General features: G+C 41.4%; 2 protein-coding genes across 2 annotated transcripts; both read left to right on the top strand.

Moving 5' to 3' along the window:
* Positions 1–221: 221 nt before the first annotated feature.
* On the top strand, positions 222–6,933 carry LOC109905842 (SAM domain-containing protein SAMSN-1-like). The gene is made up of 7 exons (XM_020503475.2): positions 222–392; positions 1,980–2,189; positions 3,507–3,621; positions 4,115–4,272; positions 4,379–4,591; positions 5,095–5,242; positions 5,996–6,933. Exons 1-7 carry the CDS (start codon positions 336–338, stop codon positions 6,145–6,147), a joined length of 1,053 nt encoding a protein of 350 aa, XP_020359064.1. The 5' UTR covers positions 222–335; the 3' UTR covers positions 6,148–6,933.
* A 535-nt stretch (positions 6,934–7,468) lies between these two features.
* On the top strand, positions 7,469–13,850 carry LOC109905841 (heat shock 70 kDa protein 13-like). Its single transcript, XM_020503474.2, has 5 exons — positions 7,469–7,575; positions 7,819–8,159; positions 9,910–10,117; positions 10,534–10,701; positions 11,767–13,850. Exons 1-5 carry the CDS (start codon positions 7,551–7,553, stop codon positions 12,354–12,356), a joined length of 1,332 nt encoding a protein of 443 aa, XP_020359063.1. The 5' UTR covers positions 7,469–7,550; the 3' UTR covers positions 12,357–13,850.
* Positions 13,851–14,248: the final 398 nt, after the last annotated feature.

Raw genomic sequence — 14,248 nt, 5'->3', positions numbered from 1 at the left:
GCAACAAATGTAGCCCAACCCCAAATGTTAACTAGGTTCCAAAATTATATCACCATCATCACAGTGTTAACAGAAGTGAAAAAAAATTCAGAGGGAGACCACAACATTTTTATCTAGCAGAATGTGTTTTTTCCCCTTCTGAAACCGATTCCGTGGTAATAGACAGAATGTTGATTGCCTCACATGTCACATCCTGTCTTTTTGAGGAAGTCAAGCATTCAGTCTGGGTTAGTTTAGTGCAGTTAACACTTAGCTACCATCAGAGTTGGTCAGAGTACAGATACGCTTCTTTAAGATTTCATTAGACTGAACTCTAAAACCAACAACAACACAAAATGCTACAGAGGGCAGCCTCAAATGTTTCAGACAAACCAAAGCTCAGTAAACCAAAGGTAGGTGAAAACAAATTACTTCTATGTAGCGCGTCCAAATACATTGAATTGATAACTAACTGTGTGGAATTGATAACTAACTGTTTAGTGCAAACTACCTGAAATAGTTAGCACTAAAACAAAAATAGAACTGCTTGGCCATAATGACCATCGTTATGTTTGGAGGAAAAAGGGGGGAGCTTGCAAGCCGAAGAACACCATCCTAACCGTGAAGCACGGCGGTGGCAGCATCATGTTGTGGGGGTGCTTTGCTGCAGGAGGGACTGGTGCACTTCACAAAATAGATGGCAACATGAGGGAGGAAAATTATGTGGATATATTGAAGCAACATCTCAAGACACAGTATTCCTGTAAATCAAGGGAGGAGGAGAACATAATTCATTACCACAGAAGTGGTCCTTCCTTAGCATAATATGAAACATATAAAAGGAAATCATAAACACATAGTGATTGGGTGGGATGGGGGTGCAACATGCATTGCATAATGTCCCAGATTGGGTCCTGAGTTAAAGCTTGGCCACAAATGGGTCTTCCAAATGGACAATGACCCCAAGCATACTTCCAAAGTTGTGGCAAAATGGCTTAATAACAACAAAGTCAAGGTATTGGAGTGGCCATCACAAAGCCCTGACCTCAATCCTATAGAAGATTTGTGGGCAGAACTGAAAAAGCGTGTGCGAGCAAGGAGGCCTATAAACCTGACTCAGTTACACCAGGTCTGTCAGGAGGAAAGTGCCAATATTCACCCAACTTATTGTGGGAAGCTTATGGAAGGCTACCCGAAACGTTTGACCCAAGTTAAACAATTTAAAGGCAATGTTACCAAATACTAATTGAGTGTATGTAAACTTCTGACCCACTGGGAATGTGATGAAAGAAATAAAAGCTGAAATAAATCATTCTCTCTACTATTATTCTGACATTTCACATTCTGAAAATAAATTGGTGATCCTAACTGACCTAAAACAGGGAATTTCTACTGGAATTAAATGTCAGGAATTGTGAAAATTGAGTATAAATGTATTTGGCTAAGGTGTATGTAAACTTCCGACTTCAACTGTATATGGTCAAAGTTGTAAAAAGGGGGAGGGTCCGTAAGATTACTCAAAAGGTTCCCTAGATTGCTGTAGAGTGTGTGGTTCTGATATTTTAATAGGGATTTACTGGGATTATTCCTTTATATAATTGTGGAAATACTGGAATTTGGACAGATTAGGTTCATGAAAATTTTGAAAAATCTATTAACTGTACCTCACAAGCTCATCATGATAGAGATAAATTCATAGTGCAAATCAGATTGAGTTCAAGTAGCCTCATGTGCCAGACTTCTAGGCTCAAGACACATTGCTCAAGACAATAGCACAGTATTCCTGTAAATCAAGGGAGGAGGAGAACATAATTCATTACCACAGAAGTGGTCCTTCCTTAGCATAATATGAAACATATAAAAGGAAATCATAAACACATAGTGATTGGGTGGGATGGGGGTGCAACATGCATTGCATAATGTCCCAGATTGGGTCCTGACTCCTGCTGCCACTGTAGTAAACACACATTCAATCTGTCATCTGTAATCTCTCCATGCAGCGCTCCACTAGTTTTGGGCGATTTGAGGGCATCAGACAACCATCACCAGCCAGACTAGAGGAAAATGGAACAACAGTGGCAGAGGAGTCTGGATGTGAGAGTTCTGATCAGACCAAACAAGGCAGCCTGGGGAAGAAGATGAAGGCCATCTCTCTGACCATGCGCAGGAAGATGGGCAAGAAGCACTCCAAAATCTTCTCTGAGGAAGCTGTGAGTCACACTACAGACTGCCTCTTCCTCCTATACAGAACCTAGTATTCTGCGTAGTGTATCAAAGCATCTAAAGGCTCTTAAACTACCCATCCCGGATCCGGGAGAATTGTCATCAACTACACTAATTAAAATAGCGCAACGGTCAAATAATATTACTAGAAAATATTCATATTCATGAAATCACAAGTGAAATATAGTGAAACACAGCTTAGCATTTTGTTAATCACCCTGTCATCTCAGATTTTGAAATTATGCTTTACAGCCAAAGCAAGACAAGCGTTTGTGTAAGTTTATCGATAGCCTAGCATAGCATTATGTTCAGCTAGCAGCAGGAAGCTTGGTCACGAAAATCAGAAAAGCAATCAATTTAACCGTTTACCTCTGATCATCTTCGGATGTTTTCACTGAGGAGACTCCCAGTTAGACAGCAAATGTTCCTTTTGTTCCATAAAGATTATTTTATACCCAAAATACCTCCGTTTGTTTGTCACATTATGTTCAGAAATCCACCGGAAATAGTAGTCACGACAACGCCGAAGAAATGTACAAATTATATCCATAATATTGACAGAAACATCGCAAATGTTTTTTATAATCAATCCTCAAGGTGTTTTTCAAATATCTATTCGATAATATATCAACCGGGACAATTGGCTCTTCAGTAGCAGCGAGAGGAAAAATGACTACCTCTGTCTTTTACTCAAGAGCCCTCCGCTGGCCAGTTACGCAATGTAGTCGTTTACGCTGATTCTTCAACATAAAGGTGTGAAACTACGTCAAAATGCTGTAGACACCTTAGGGAATACGTAGAAAAAGGAATCTGGTTGATATCCCTTTCAGTGGCCAATATGGGTGCATAGGAACACAACGGTTTCAAAACATGAGTCACTTCCTGATTGGATTTTTCTTAAGCTTTCACCTGCAATATCAGTTTTGTTATACTCACAGACAATATTTTGACAGTTTTGGAAACTTTAGAGTGTTTTCTATCCTAAGCTGTGAATTATATGCATATTCTAGCATCTGGTCCTGAGAAATAGGTGGTTTACTTTGGGAACGTTATTTTTCCCAAAATAAAAATAGTGCCCCCTAGTAAGTCTGGCCAAGCAAGACTCAATTTGTGTTGAAATTAGGTCTAAGTGACAAAATAGTATCCATCAACCTCGTCAGTATTTGCAAGTGTCTATGTTGAATTGTTAACTCAATGGCACTTCCTTATATAAATGGCACAGTTATGTACAGTATATAGTAAGGAATCAACATCAGTTTGGCTAACTCACATAGTGGCTTGTCCATTTGTATTTCCACATGTAGGGTGAAGACACTGACAGAGACCTAGAAGAGGAAACAGAGTGCAGTCCTCTAGAGAAAGGCTCTGAAAAGACCAACAACTCTCTGGAGAGCCTGTACAGCAGACAGAGTTCCTCCAGTAAGTCCTCTCCACAGGGATGTCAACACAAAATCATGTCTCCCCTCATACAAGTCTGTAAATGAAGATACACGTTTCTAAATGAAGAATAAGCAAATGTGATGTGTTTTCATGCGTTTTATTTTACCATTGTATTACCATATCATTACTATTATATTACAATATTATCATAGGCTTGTAACCTTCCCTCCAACACAAGGATACGCAAGCATAGGGGTGGCAGGTAGCCTAGTGGTTAGAGCGTTGGGCAAGTAATTGAAAGGTTGCTGGATCAAATCCCCGAGCTGACAAGGTAAAAATCTGTCGTTGTGCCCCTGAACAAGGCAGTTAACCCACTGTTCCCCGGTAGAACGTCATTGTACATAAGAATTTGGTGTTAACTGACTTGCCTAGTTAAATAAAGGTTACTTTTTTTTTTTACACGCACGCTCATAGTCCAGGAGTAAATCTGTGCAGTGTAATCATACTGTCTTGTCTGTCTTGTCTCCTGTAGGCTCAGGTAGTGTGGCCTGCCTCTCAAATGGCTCCAGTACCAGAGACAGTCTGAGACTAGAAGAGGACGGCTCCTACAATGGACACTTCTGTGGTAGAGCACGGGTCCACACAGACTTTGTTCCCAGCCCATATGACACTGACTCCCTCAAACTCAAGGTAGACAGAAGATAATGCCTTTAGATTGGGGTAATGTGAAATGTCATGAACGACATTGTTAAAAGCTGTTTCATGATTCATGAAATCTCTTGATGTCTCTTGCCAGGTTGGAGACATTATCAGCATCATCAGTAAACCTCCCATGGGCATATGGACAGGGATGCTGAACTACAAAGTGGGCAACTTCAAGTTCATCTACGTTGACATGCTCATGGAGAAAGAGAGAGAGGAGGAGGCGCCAAAAATCAGACCTCAGAGGATGAGCAAGAGACCACGACCAAAGACACTACTGGAACTACTGGAGCGTCTTCATCTAGAGGTGAGGGCTTAGAGGTCATGGCTAGAAGGGATCTAGCTTTTGTCAAATTAACTTCAGATTTGACTTTTCATAGAATGTTTGGAAAATGAACCTAGCCGGTTAGGAGAATTAGGTTAAGGTTAGGAAAAGGGTTAGGGTTAGCTAAAATTTTAAGAATCTTGTCTTTGAACGTTAATTTGACAAAAGCTGGATCTAGCCATGATGGCCTGTTACAGCCATGACTGCCAAATACAGCCACATTTTTTCTTTCCTCTTTCCAGTAACCAATGAAACCTACACTGAGAAAACAATGCCAAGTGTCCCTCAACACTACCAGACACACAGTATTGAGAATGGTGTTGTCTCAATTACCCCCCCCCCAAAAAAATTTTTTTTTTTTTTTATGATAAATAATAATATGCATAAACATAACCTAAAGCACTAAAAGGTGAACAAATTAGTATAAGATTATGAAAGGTAGATGAGATGACATTGACAATGGAACTATGTCTTGTTTATTCCAGGAGTATGCATCTGCACTGCTTCTGAATGGCTACCAGACAGTAGAGGACCTGAGGCACCTGCAGGAGAAACACCTTATAGAGCTGAATGTGACGAATCCAGAACACAGAGGCAGGCTGCTGGCTGCTGCAGACTGCAGATATACAGAGAGTGAGTAGCAAAACCAATTTCTACTGTAGCCTAACCCTACTGGATTTCTACTGGGGCAAAGGAAATGGCCAATTGTACCACAGACATTTTGTGCAACGCAGCACTACGCTCAGAAAGGAACATCCTGATCTTTGTGTGTTATGATGAGCAGATGCTTATAACAGCTATCATTTAAGACGTGCCCATCCGGCAGAGTTGACACCTGTCAGAGAGAGCACAATGTCTTCCTCTATTCTAATCCTCTATAAAACCACTGTAAGGCTCTGAAACACAAATGAAACAGAAAGATAGGTCTCCAATCCAGATTAAGAAATGAACAATACTAGCCAGTTTCTGTCAGCTGCTTACAAAACAGGATGCGGTCAATTAGCATAAAGCGTATTAATGTTTGTGTCCTCACATAATAACATTTAAATTAAGGTCAGAAATGTGTATTTGGGCTAATTTTGGACAGAACAGATGGCACTGCCGCCCTGGCTAAGTCAGATATCGTGACTGTGGGCTAGTTCCTGACCAAACAATGGCACTGCCACCCTGGCTGAACCAGATATCGTGACTGGCTGTTGGATTACCATGTCAGAGGTTATCAGCCAGGAAGGAATGTAGTCATTAAATCAAGCTTAATTCCATTTAGGTGGTGTGAGAATTGCAACCCTAATTAATTTGAATTGACTTGGGTCGGGGCAGCCAACCTTGCAACCCGCAGGATCTGAGGATCCAACCAACCAGACTGTTTTGTTCTTGGGTTCACAGGCGATGATGTGAGGGAGAGTGAGGAGCCCTCTTCATCACACAGCCTGAAGGAGGAGAAGAGTGACTGTCCCAGAGACTCAGGCTGCTTCATTCCATCAGAGTGCTCTGAAAACAGCAAAGAAGACACAGAGAGCCAACCAGTCACACGCTGATAGGCTGCACTATCCTAATTAACATACCAGTATAAAAAGTTTATTAACTATTACGTTTTGACTTGTAAATTACGATGGCTCACCAAGTTTGTCTCGTCTGTATTTGGTTTAACAAGGTGCGATTTCATTAATTAAATGTTAAATATAGGCAATTTTTCTTAAAACCGATGAATTTGTTCCTCCTGATAAGCATCCATTTATGAACCTTTTTGTTGAACCTATTAATTCACATAAAGCACAGGGATCATTCTATGGAGAGCTGCAGGTTCTCGCTCCTCCCTTGCACTTGATTGATGAATTAAGGTTACTAATTAGTAAGGAACTCACCTCACCTGGTTGTCTAGGGCTTAATTGAAAGGGAAAAAACAAAACCTTGCAGTCACTAGGGCCTCCATGGAATGAGTTTGACACACCTGACAAAATATTTCTGACAAATGATATCTTGCTTTTTTTGTGTATTGTGCTGGAAACTATGACGTGTGTTTGGTTTTACTATCATTGTGGGGACCAGAAGGAGGCTATTTTAGGTTTAGGGGATTAGGGTTAGAAGCTTGGGGTTAAGGTTTAAGGTTAGGGGTTTGGAAAAATATGATTTTTAATGGGAATGAATTGTTTGGTCCCAACAAGGATAGTAAAACAAACGTGTGTGTGTGTGTGAGTGAGTGGGCAGGAGTTTGTACATACATTTTTTAACATTCCTGGTTTAACAAAATGTACAGACTTGTAGAACTCAATATACTGTAATTGCAATATGTCAGACATTAATAAAGTATTTATGCATCAAGAGTCATCTGTCATTAGTCTAACTAATCCGTTAATTTGTACTGAATGTATAATTTATAATATAATTTCAAGCAAAATGTGAAGAGAGCAAGGCGTTGTACAATATTGCTAAATGTTGTAAGCATCAACATTTTGCGACACTGAACACATATTTCAATACGTCATATATGACTAGTGTTCATGGGAAAGTTTGTTACTTTGCTTTCTCATCCGGTGTATATATAAGCGATAACGAATGGATTGGACTACGTTACCCAGAAAATGCTTACCACATTTTAATGGTGACGTGTTGTTCTGTGGATTGTCCACATGACTCTGAATGGAGAATCCGTCGAGAAGTTTCTTCTAGTTACCACAGTCACAAAATCATATATCGTAAAAATTAATGATAACATAAAATGTATTTTTGGTCTTAATTGAAGGATATGGTTAGTCATAAGGTTAGCGGTGTGGCTAAGGGTTAGGTTTAAAATCACATTTTAAGAAGATACATGTTACAAATAGGCGGGGTTTATGACTTAGTGGCTGTGGTAACTAGTGACGACCGTCAAGCGGTGACAACATATTAGCCTAGATTACGTTTTACTACGTCTCAGTTCGGGGGGGATCAGTACTTGACAATGGCTGGGGAAATGTCTATGATCGGTAAGTAAGATTTAACCGTAACGTGTGCTTGTTGTTGTGTAACCAGCTGTTTAGCTAGCTAGCAAGTGGGCTGACAAGCATGTTAGTTGATACCTAAATCATTATTAGTAGTCAATTAGCTGAAAATGTGTCAAACTGTCAACGCTGAGTGAATATGTAAATAAGTAGGCTAATTACGAGCTAGCTACGTAAACAACATCCATACCTAAACCCACGTCTTTTTCTATATCTTCCATGTCGCAGGATCGGTCATTCTGGCTCTTTTTCTAGCTGGCTATCTGGGCCAACATTATCTGCCTCCACCGAAACCAAAAGTAATCGGCCTAGATCTGGGGACCACTTTCTGCTCAGTGGGAGTATTCCACCCGGGTACCGGGGATGTGGAGGTGATAGGTGATGTGGAGGGGCGGAAGAGCATCCCTAGTGCGGTGTCGTTCACACCTACCGAAGTTTTCGCCGGTTACGAGGGTCAGGATCTGGCCGAAAACAATCCTCAAAACACCATCTATGATGCCAAGCGGTTTATTGGAAAGATATTCGAACAAGATCTCCTTGAGCAGGAAAGTGCTCGCTATCCATTCAAGGTACAGTACATACCGTCAAAGTCGGAAGTTTACATACACCTTAGCCAAATGCATTTAATCTCAGTTTTTCACAATTCCTGATATTTAATCCTAGTAAAAATTCCCTGTTTTAGGTCAGTTAGGATCACCACTTAATTTTAAGAATGTGAAATGTCAGAATAATATAAGAGAGAATAATTTATTTCAGCTTTTATTTCTTTCATCACATTACCAGTGTCAGAAGTTTACATACACTCAATTAGTATTTGGTAGCATTGCCTTTCAATTGTTTAACTTGGGTCAAACGTTTCAGGTAGCCTTCCACAAGCTTCCCACAAATAAATTGGGTGAATTTTGGCCCATTTCTCCTGACAGAGCTGGTGTAACTGAGTCAGGTTTGTAGGCCTCCTTGCTCGCACACGCTTTTTCAGTTCTGTGCACAAATTTTCTATAGGATTGAGGTCAGGGCTTTGTGATGGCCACTCCAATACCTTGACTTTGTTGTCATTAAGCCATTTTGCCACAACTTTGAAAGTATGCTTGGGGTCATTGTCCATTTGGAAGACCCATTTGTGACCAAGCTTCAACTTCCTGACTGATGTCTTGAGATGTTGCTTCAATATATCCACATAATTTTCCTCCCTCATGTTGCCATCTATTTTGTGAAGTGCACCAGTCCCTCCTGCAGAAAAGCACCCCCACAGCATGATGCTGCCACCCCTGTGCTTCACGGTTGGGATGGTGTACTTCGGCTTGCAAGCCTCCCCCTTTTTCCTCCAAACATAACGATGGTCATTATGGCCAAACAGTTCTATTTTTATTTCATCAGATCAGAGGACATTTCTCCAAAAAGTACGATCTTTGTCCCCATGTGCAGTTGCAAACCGTAGTCTGGCTTTTTAATGGTGGTTTTGGAGCAGTGGCTTCTTCTTTGCTGAGCGGCCTTTCAGGTTATGTCGATATAGGATTCGTTTTTACTGTGGATATAGATACTTTTGTACCTGTTTCCTCCAGCATCTTCACAAGGTACTTTGCTGTTCTGGGATTGATTTGCACTTTTCGAACCAAAATACGTTCATCTCTAGGAGACAGAATGCGTCTCCTTCCTGAGCGGTATGATGGATGCGTGGTCCCACAGTGTTTATACTTGCGTACTATTGTTTGTACAGATGAACGTGGTACCTTCAGGCGTTTGAAATTGCTCCCAAGGATGAACCAGACTTGTGGAGGTCTACAATTCTTTTTCTGAGGTCTTGGCTGATTTCTTTTGATTTTCCCATTATGTCAAGCCAAGAGGCACTAAGTTTGAAGGTAGGCCTTGAAATACATCCACAGGTACACCTCCAATTGACTAATTTGAAAGTTAGCCTATCAGAAGCTTCTAAAGCCATGACATCATTTTCGGGAATTTTCCAAGCTGTTTAAAGGCACAGTCAACTTAGTGTATGTAAACAATTGCTGGAATAATTACTTGTGTTATGCACAAAGTAGATGTCCTAACCGACTTGCCAAAACTATAGTTTGTTAACAAGACATTTGTGGAGTGGTTGAAAAACAAGTTTTAATGACTCCAACCTAAGTGTATGTAAACTTCCGACTTCAACTGTACAGTACATACTCCTTTAGTTACTTTGACAGTCAATACACCACAGTGAAAATGATTGAATACAGCATTAGCATTTGGCTGCATAAGCTGTGTGATTGCAGGTGTATAAATATGCTATATCAATGACAGCTGTCTTTCATTTGTAATAACATACCTGTCTTTCAGGTGATAAATAACAATGGCAGTGCAGAGTTCTTGGTCACCACCAACCAGACAGTTACTCCCGAGTTCATTAGTTCTCGGCTGCTGCTGAAGATGAGGAAGATGGCGGAGCATCACCTGGGTGTCCCCATCAAGAGGGCTGTGATCTCTGTCCCTGCTGAGTTTGATGATAGACAGAGGAACTACACCATCAGGGCTGCCAATCTGGCCGGTCAGTCTCTGTCTGGCAAAACTGTATCAACAGTCATACAATATCTGATTTGATGTGTTAACACTGCTACAGGAATGACTTCCACTGTTTAGGTTTTTATTGTATTCTCATTAAGAAACAGTTAATCATACAGGGATTGACATTAAGGGTTGCCCTATTGAAAGGCAGGCAATATATAACACTTCTGCATGTAAAAAGCTAATTAAACAATTCTGGTGGGCATGTACCTTAGACTTTAATGTCAATCCCTGATGTAATTAGGTGTTTGCTCTATGCTCATAACTGTGTTACTTATTCTATAGACAGAGAGAGCGTGAGTAGAATATTGGACTCCCAATTCAAAGATGTGACCAAATCTACACTACCCTCTGTAAGACCTGTAACTAACATATGATTGTTCTGTTTACACCACACAGGACTGGACATCTTGCGTGTGATCAACGAGCCCACGGCTGCAGCGATGGCGTATGGGTTACACAAGGTGGATGTGTTCAACGTACTGGTGGTAGACCTGGGAGGAGGAACGCTGGACGTCTCTCTGCTCAATAAACAAGGGGGCATGTTCCTCACCAGAGCCATGGCAGGTAGGACACTAATCAACTCCTTATCATGTTGTAGTTACGCATGGTTTAGTTGGTGTCACTTTAATTTCTCTTCTGGTAGGTAGGGTGGCAGGCCATGAGTAATCACAACACCTAGCCGACTAGGTGAAAAATCTGTCTATGTGCCCTTGAGCAAGGCACTTAACCATAATTAGGCCTGTAAGTCACTCTGGATAAGAGTGGGCAGTACAAGTGGAACATTTGCCATATTGTATACTGAACAAAAATATAAACAACAATTTCAACGATTACAGTTCATATTAGGAAATCAGTCAATTGTAATCAATTCTTTAGGCCCTACTCTATGGATTTCACATGACTGGCAAGGGGCGCAGCCAATCAGAATTAGTTTCCCCCACAAAATAACATTATTACAGACAGAAATACTCCTGTTTCATCAGCTGTCTGGATGGCTGGTCTCAGATGATCCCGCAGGTAAAGAAGCTGGCTGTTGTGGTCTGCAGTTGTGAGGCCGGTTGGACGTATTGCCAAATTCTCTAAAATGACGTTAGAGGCGGCTTATAGTAGAGAAATTAACATTAAATTATCTGGCAGCAGCTCTGGTGGACATTCCTGCAGTCAGCAAGCCAATTGCACGCTCACTTAAAACATGAGAGATCTGTGGCATTGTGTTGTGTGCCAAAACTGCACATTTTAGAGTGGCCTTTTTTGTCTGTCCCCAGCACAAGATGCCCCTGTGTAATGATCATGCTCTTTAATCACCTTCTTGATATTCCACACCTGTAAGGTGGATGTATTATCTTGGCAAAGGAGAAATGCTCACTAACAGGGATGTAAACTAAATTTGAATGAAATAAGCTTTTTGTGCATATGTAACATTTCTGGGATCTTTTATTTCAGCTCATGAAACAAGGGACCAACAACACTATGTTAAATTTATATTTTTGTTCAGTATAGTTGGAGGACCATTTCATATTGGCACAACTAATTCAAACCATACATGATAATGAATTTAAATTGAATTTATCCCAATACTACTAACATATTAATAGTATTATTGGACTCAGAATGACCCTTGTTTCCTAGGTAACAACAAGCTGGGGGGGCAGGACTTCAGCCAGAGGCTGTTCCAGTACACCATGGAGAGGGTTCGCCAGCAGTACGGCGTTCCCCCCACCCTCAAAGAGGACATCCACCGCCTCCGCCAGGCCGTGGAGATTGCCAAACTCAACCTCACCCTGCAGCCCAGCGCCGACCTCAGGGTAACCCTGCACCTGGAGCCCCAAGGGGACCCCAAGAAACCACCACAGGGGCCCGCCAAGGACCCAATCCCAGTTATCTTCCAAGCAGTCATCACCCGTGAGCTGTTTGAAGAGTTGAACGACGACCTCTTTCAGAAGGTTCTGGCACCTGTAGAGACAGTGCTGGCCGAGGGCCACCTGGGGAAGGAGGAGGTGGATGAGATAGTTCTGGTGGGAGGCTCCACACGCATCCCTAGGATCAGGAAGCTGATCAGTGAATACTTTGGGAAGGAGCCCAACACCTCAGTGGACCCAGACTTGGCAGTGGTGACTGGGGTGGCCATCCAGGCTGGCATCATGGGGGGCTCCTGGCCCCTACAGGTCAGCGCTATAGAGATCCCCAACAGACACCTCCGCAAGACCAACTTCAATTGATCTAGTCTAGAGAGGTGGCAATGAACATAAGGATGCCACCAGACAGAGACTTGCCATATTAAAGGATGGTCTGCATTTTAACTGTTAATTGTCCTTCTCCATCTTCACCACGTGTGCAATAGTCCTATGAGGTTAAAATATGATCTTCTTCAGCTCTAATAATAGATACTGGAATATATTTTCACAGAGAAACTCAAATTACACCATCACTTGTTTACTGCTGGCCCAATTTATTGGACCAACTGTGTTAGATTGAAATGGTATTCAATTCAGGGAACAACCTTTATTTCTACAGAACTGTGACCAGCCAATACACCTTCAGCTATTTATTTATTGATAGTGTATGTCTGTGCAAGTGTGCGAGCGTGTTTGTACTGCGTGGGGGTGGGGGTGGGGGGTACAGCACATTAGGCGTATTTGTTTTTCAGCGGATGACAACATGCTTGTGCCTTTTCAGAGAGCTGCTGTGTGGAGCTGTACTGTGCTTTTAAGCCACCTGATATGAACTACCACCAGTCATATTGACTAGGGCAGTATTCTATTAGAGTTTTGGACCAAATGTGTGCACATATTGTTAGGCTACTGCTTGAATGTAAAGCTACTATGTTCAGCTTAGCGAGATGTCGGTATTGTATTGGATAACTGATGAATTGTCAAAATAAGGGGCATACCAACTTAGGCTAAATATTGCACTTTGAAAATGATAGAACTTGTTAGCCAGCATCATCATTCTGGTGCAATTGAATTATAAGAATCAGAGTACACGGTCTGACATTTAGTACTTCAGCAGACACTCTGGATAAGAGTGATTTACAGGAGCAATTAGGATTAAGCACCTTGCTCAAGGGCATGTCGACAATTTTCACCTGGTCGGCTCGGGGATTCAAACCAGCGCCCTTTGGTTACTGGCCCAACGCTCTTAACCACTAAGCTACCTGTATATAGAAGTACTTATTGTAAGTGCCATAAAAAGACCCAGGGCTTATGGTGGTGTGTGTTACCGTGTGCCACAAGACCGCTGGTTGTAGAGTAATGGCTGTTAGAGCCCCTGCCATTGGAGAACAAACATCAACCAACATAATTTACTACTATTAGTCAATTCTAATTATCTCATGTAGGGAATGTACATTCCAAAATACCAGTCTAGTCAGGGCTGATGCAGCGGACAATTGTAAATACTGTATGCATTCCTTGTTGAACATGCCTCAGATAATGTACTGATTGCAGTTCTCTGTAGTGATATGCTGTAGGAATTTCTGAGTTCGTAATTTAAGATTTTTGTACTGCAAGTTTTGCTTATATTCTTCAAACCACCCCTCTCATATGGCCCCATTAGATATCTGCTTGTGCTACATGCTGCTTTTCAACAAAACATTCAGAATTTCCCTAAATACCATTATTGAATTTGTCGTGAAATTGTATTTTCTTTGAGCTTTATTACAAACAAATCCATTCAGACAGACATTGCCATTGAAGTAAGGGAAAATATCAACATTCCGATGCATCCCGTGGTCCTCATTCCATGACAGACTGACTTTCTAATACAGGTGGAAGGTAAAAAGGACATTTGTGATCATGTTCCCAGAACATTGAGTGCTAAAATCTTGTAAAATCCAGTTACCATCATCATCACTAGCTTCTTCAGCAATGTGGTAACATCACCTTTTATTTTTTAACTAGGCAGGTCAGTTGAGAAAAAAATTCTTATTTACAATGACAGCCTATCGGGGAACAGTGGGTTAACTGCCTTGTTCAGCGGCAGAATGACATTTTTACCTTGTCAGCTCGGGGATTTGATCTTGCAACCTTCTGGTTACTGGCCCAACGCTCGAACCACTAGACTACCTGCCGCCGCACTCCATAATTGAGGGGAGATAATGTCAGTATAACAG

Source organism: Oncorhynchus kisutch, linkage group LG15 (assembly GCF_002021735.2).
Source record: "Oncorhynchus kisutch isolate 150728-3 linkage group LG15, Okis_V2, whole genome shotgun sequence".
NCBI classification, from domain to species: Eukaryota; Metazoa; Chordata; class Actinopteri; order Salmoniformes; family Salmonidae; genus Oncorhynchus; species Oncorhynchus kisutch.
This window is presented reverse-complemented; position numbering and strand designations above follow the sequence as displayed.

Coding starts and splice junctions, on each gene's coding strand:
- LOC109905842 (XM_020503475.2), top strand. CDS start 336: ATGCTACAGAGGGCAGCCTCAAATGTTTCAGACAAACCAAAGCTCAGT. Junction 4,273..4,378: donor CTGACTCCCTCAAACTCAAG/GTAGACAGAAGA, acceptor GTCTCTTGCCAG/GTTGGAGACATTATCAGCAT. Junction 4,592..5,094: donor TGGAGCGTCTTCATCTAGAG/GTGAGGGCTTAG, acceptor TGTTTATTCCAG/GAGTATGCATCTGCACTGCT.
- LOC109905841 (XM_020503474.2), top strand. CDS start 7,551: ATGGCTGGGGAAATGTCTATGATCG. Junction 10,118..10,533: donor CAGGGCTGCCAATCTGGCCG/GTCAGTCTCTGT, acceptor TACACCACACAG/GACTGGACATCTTGCGTGTG. Junction 10,702..11,766: donor CCTCACCAGAGCCATGGCAG/GTAGGACACTAA, acceptor CTTGTTTCCTAG/GTAACAACAAGCTGGGGGGG.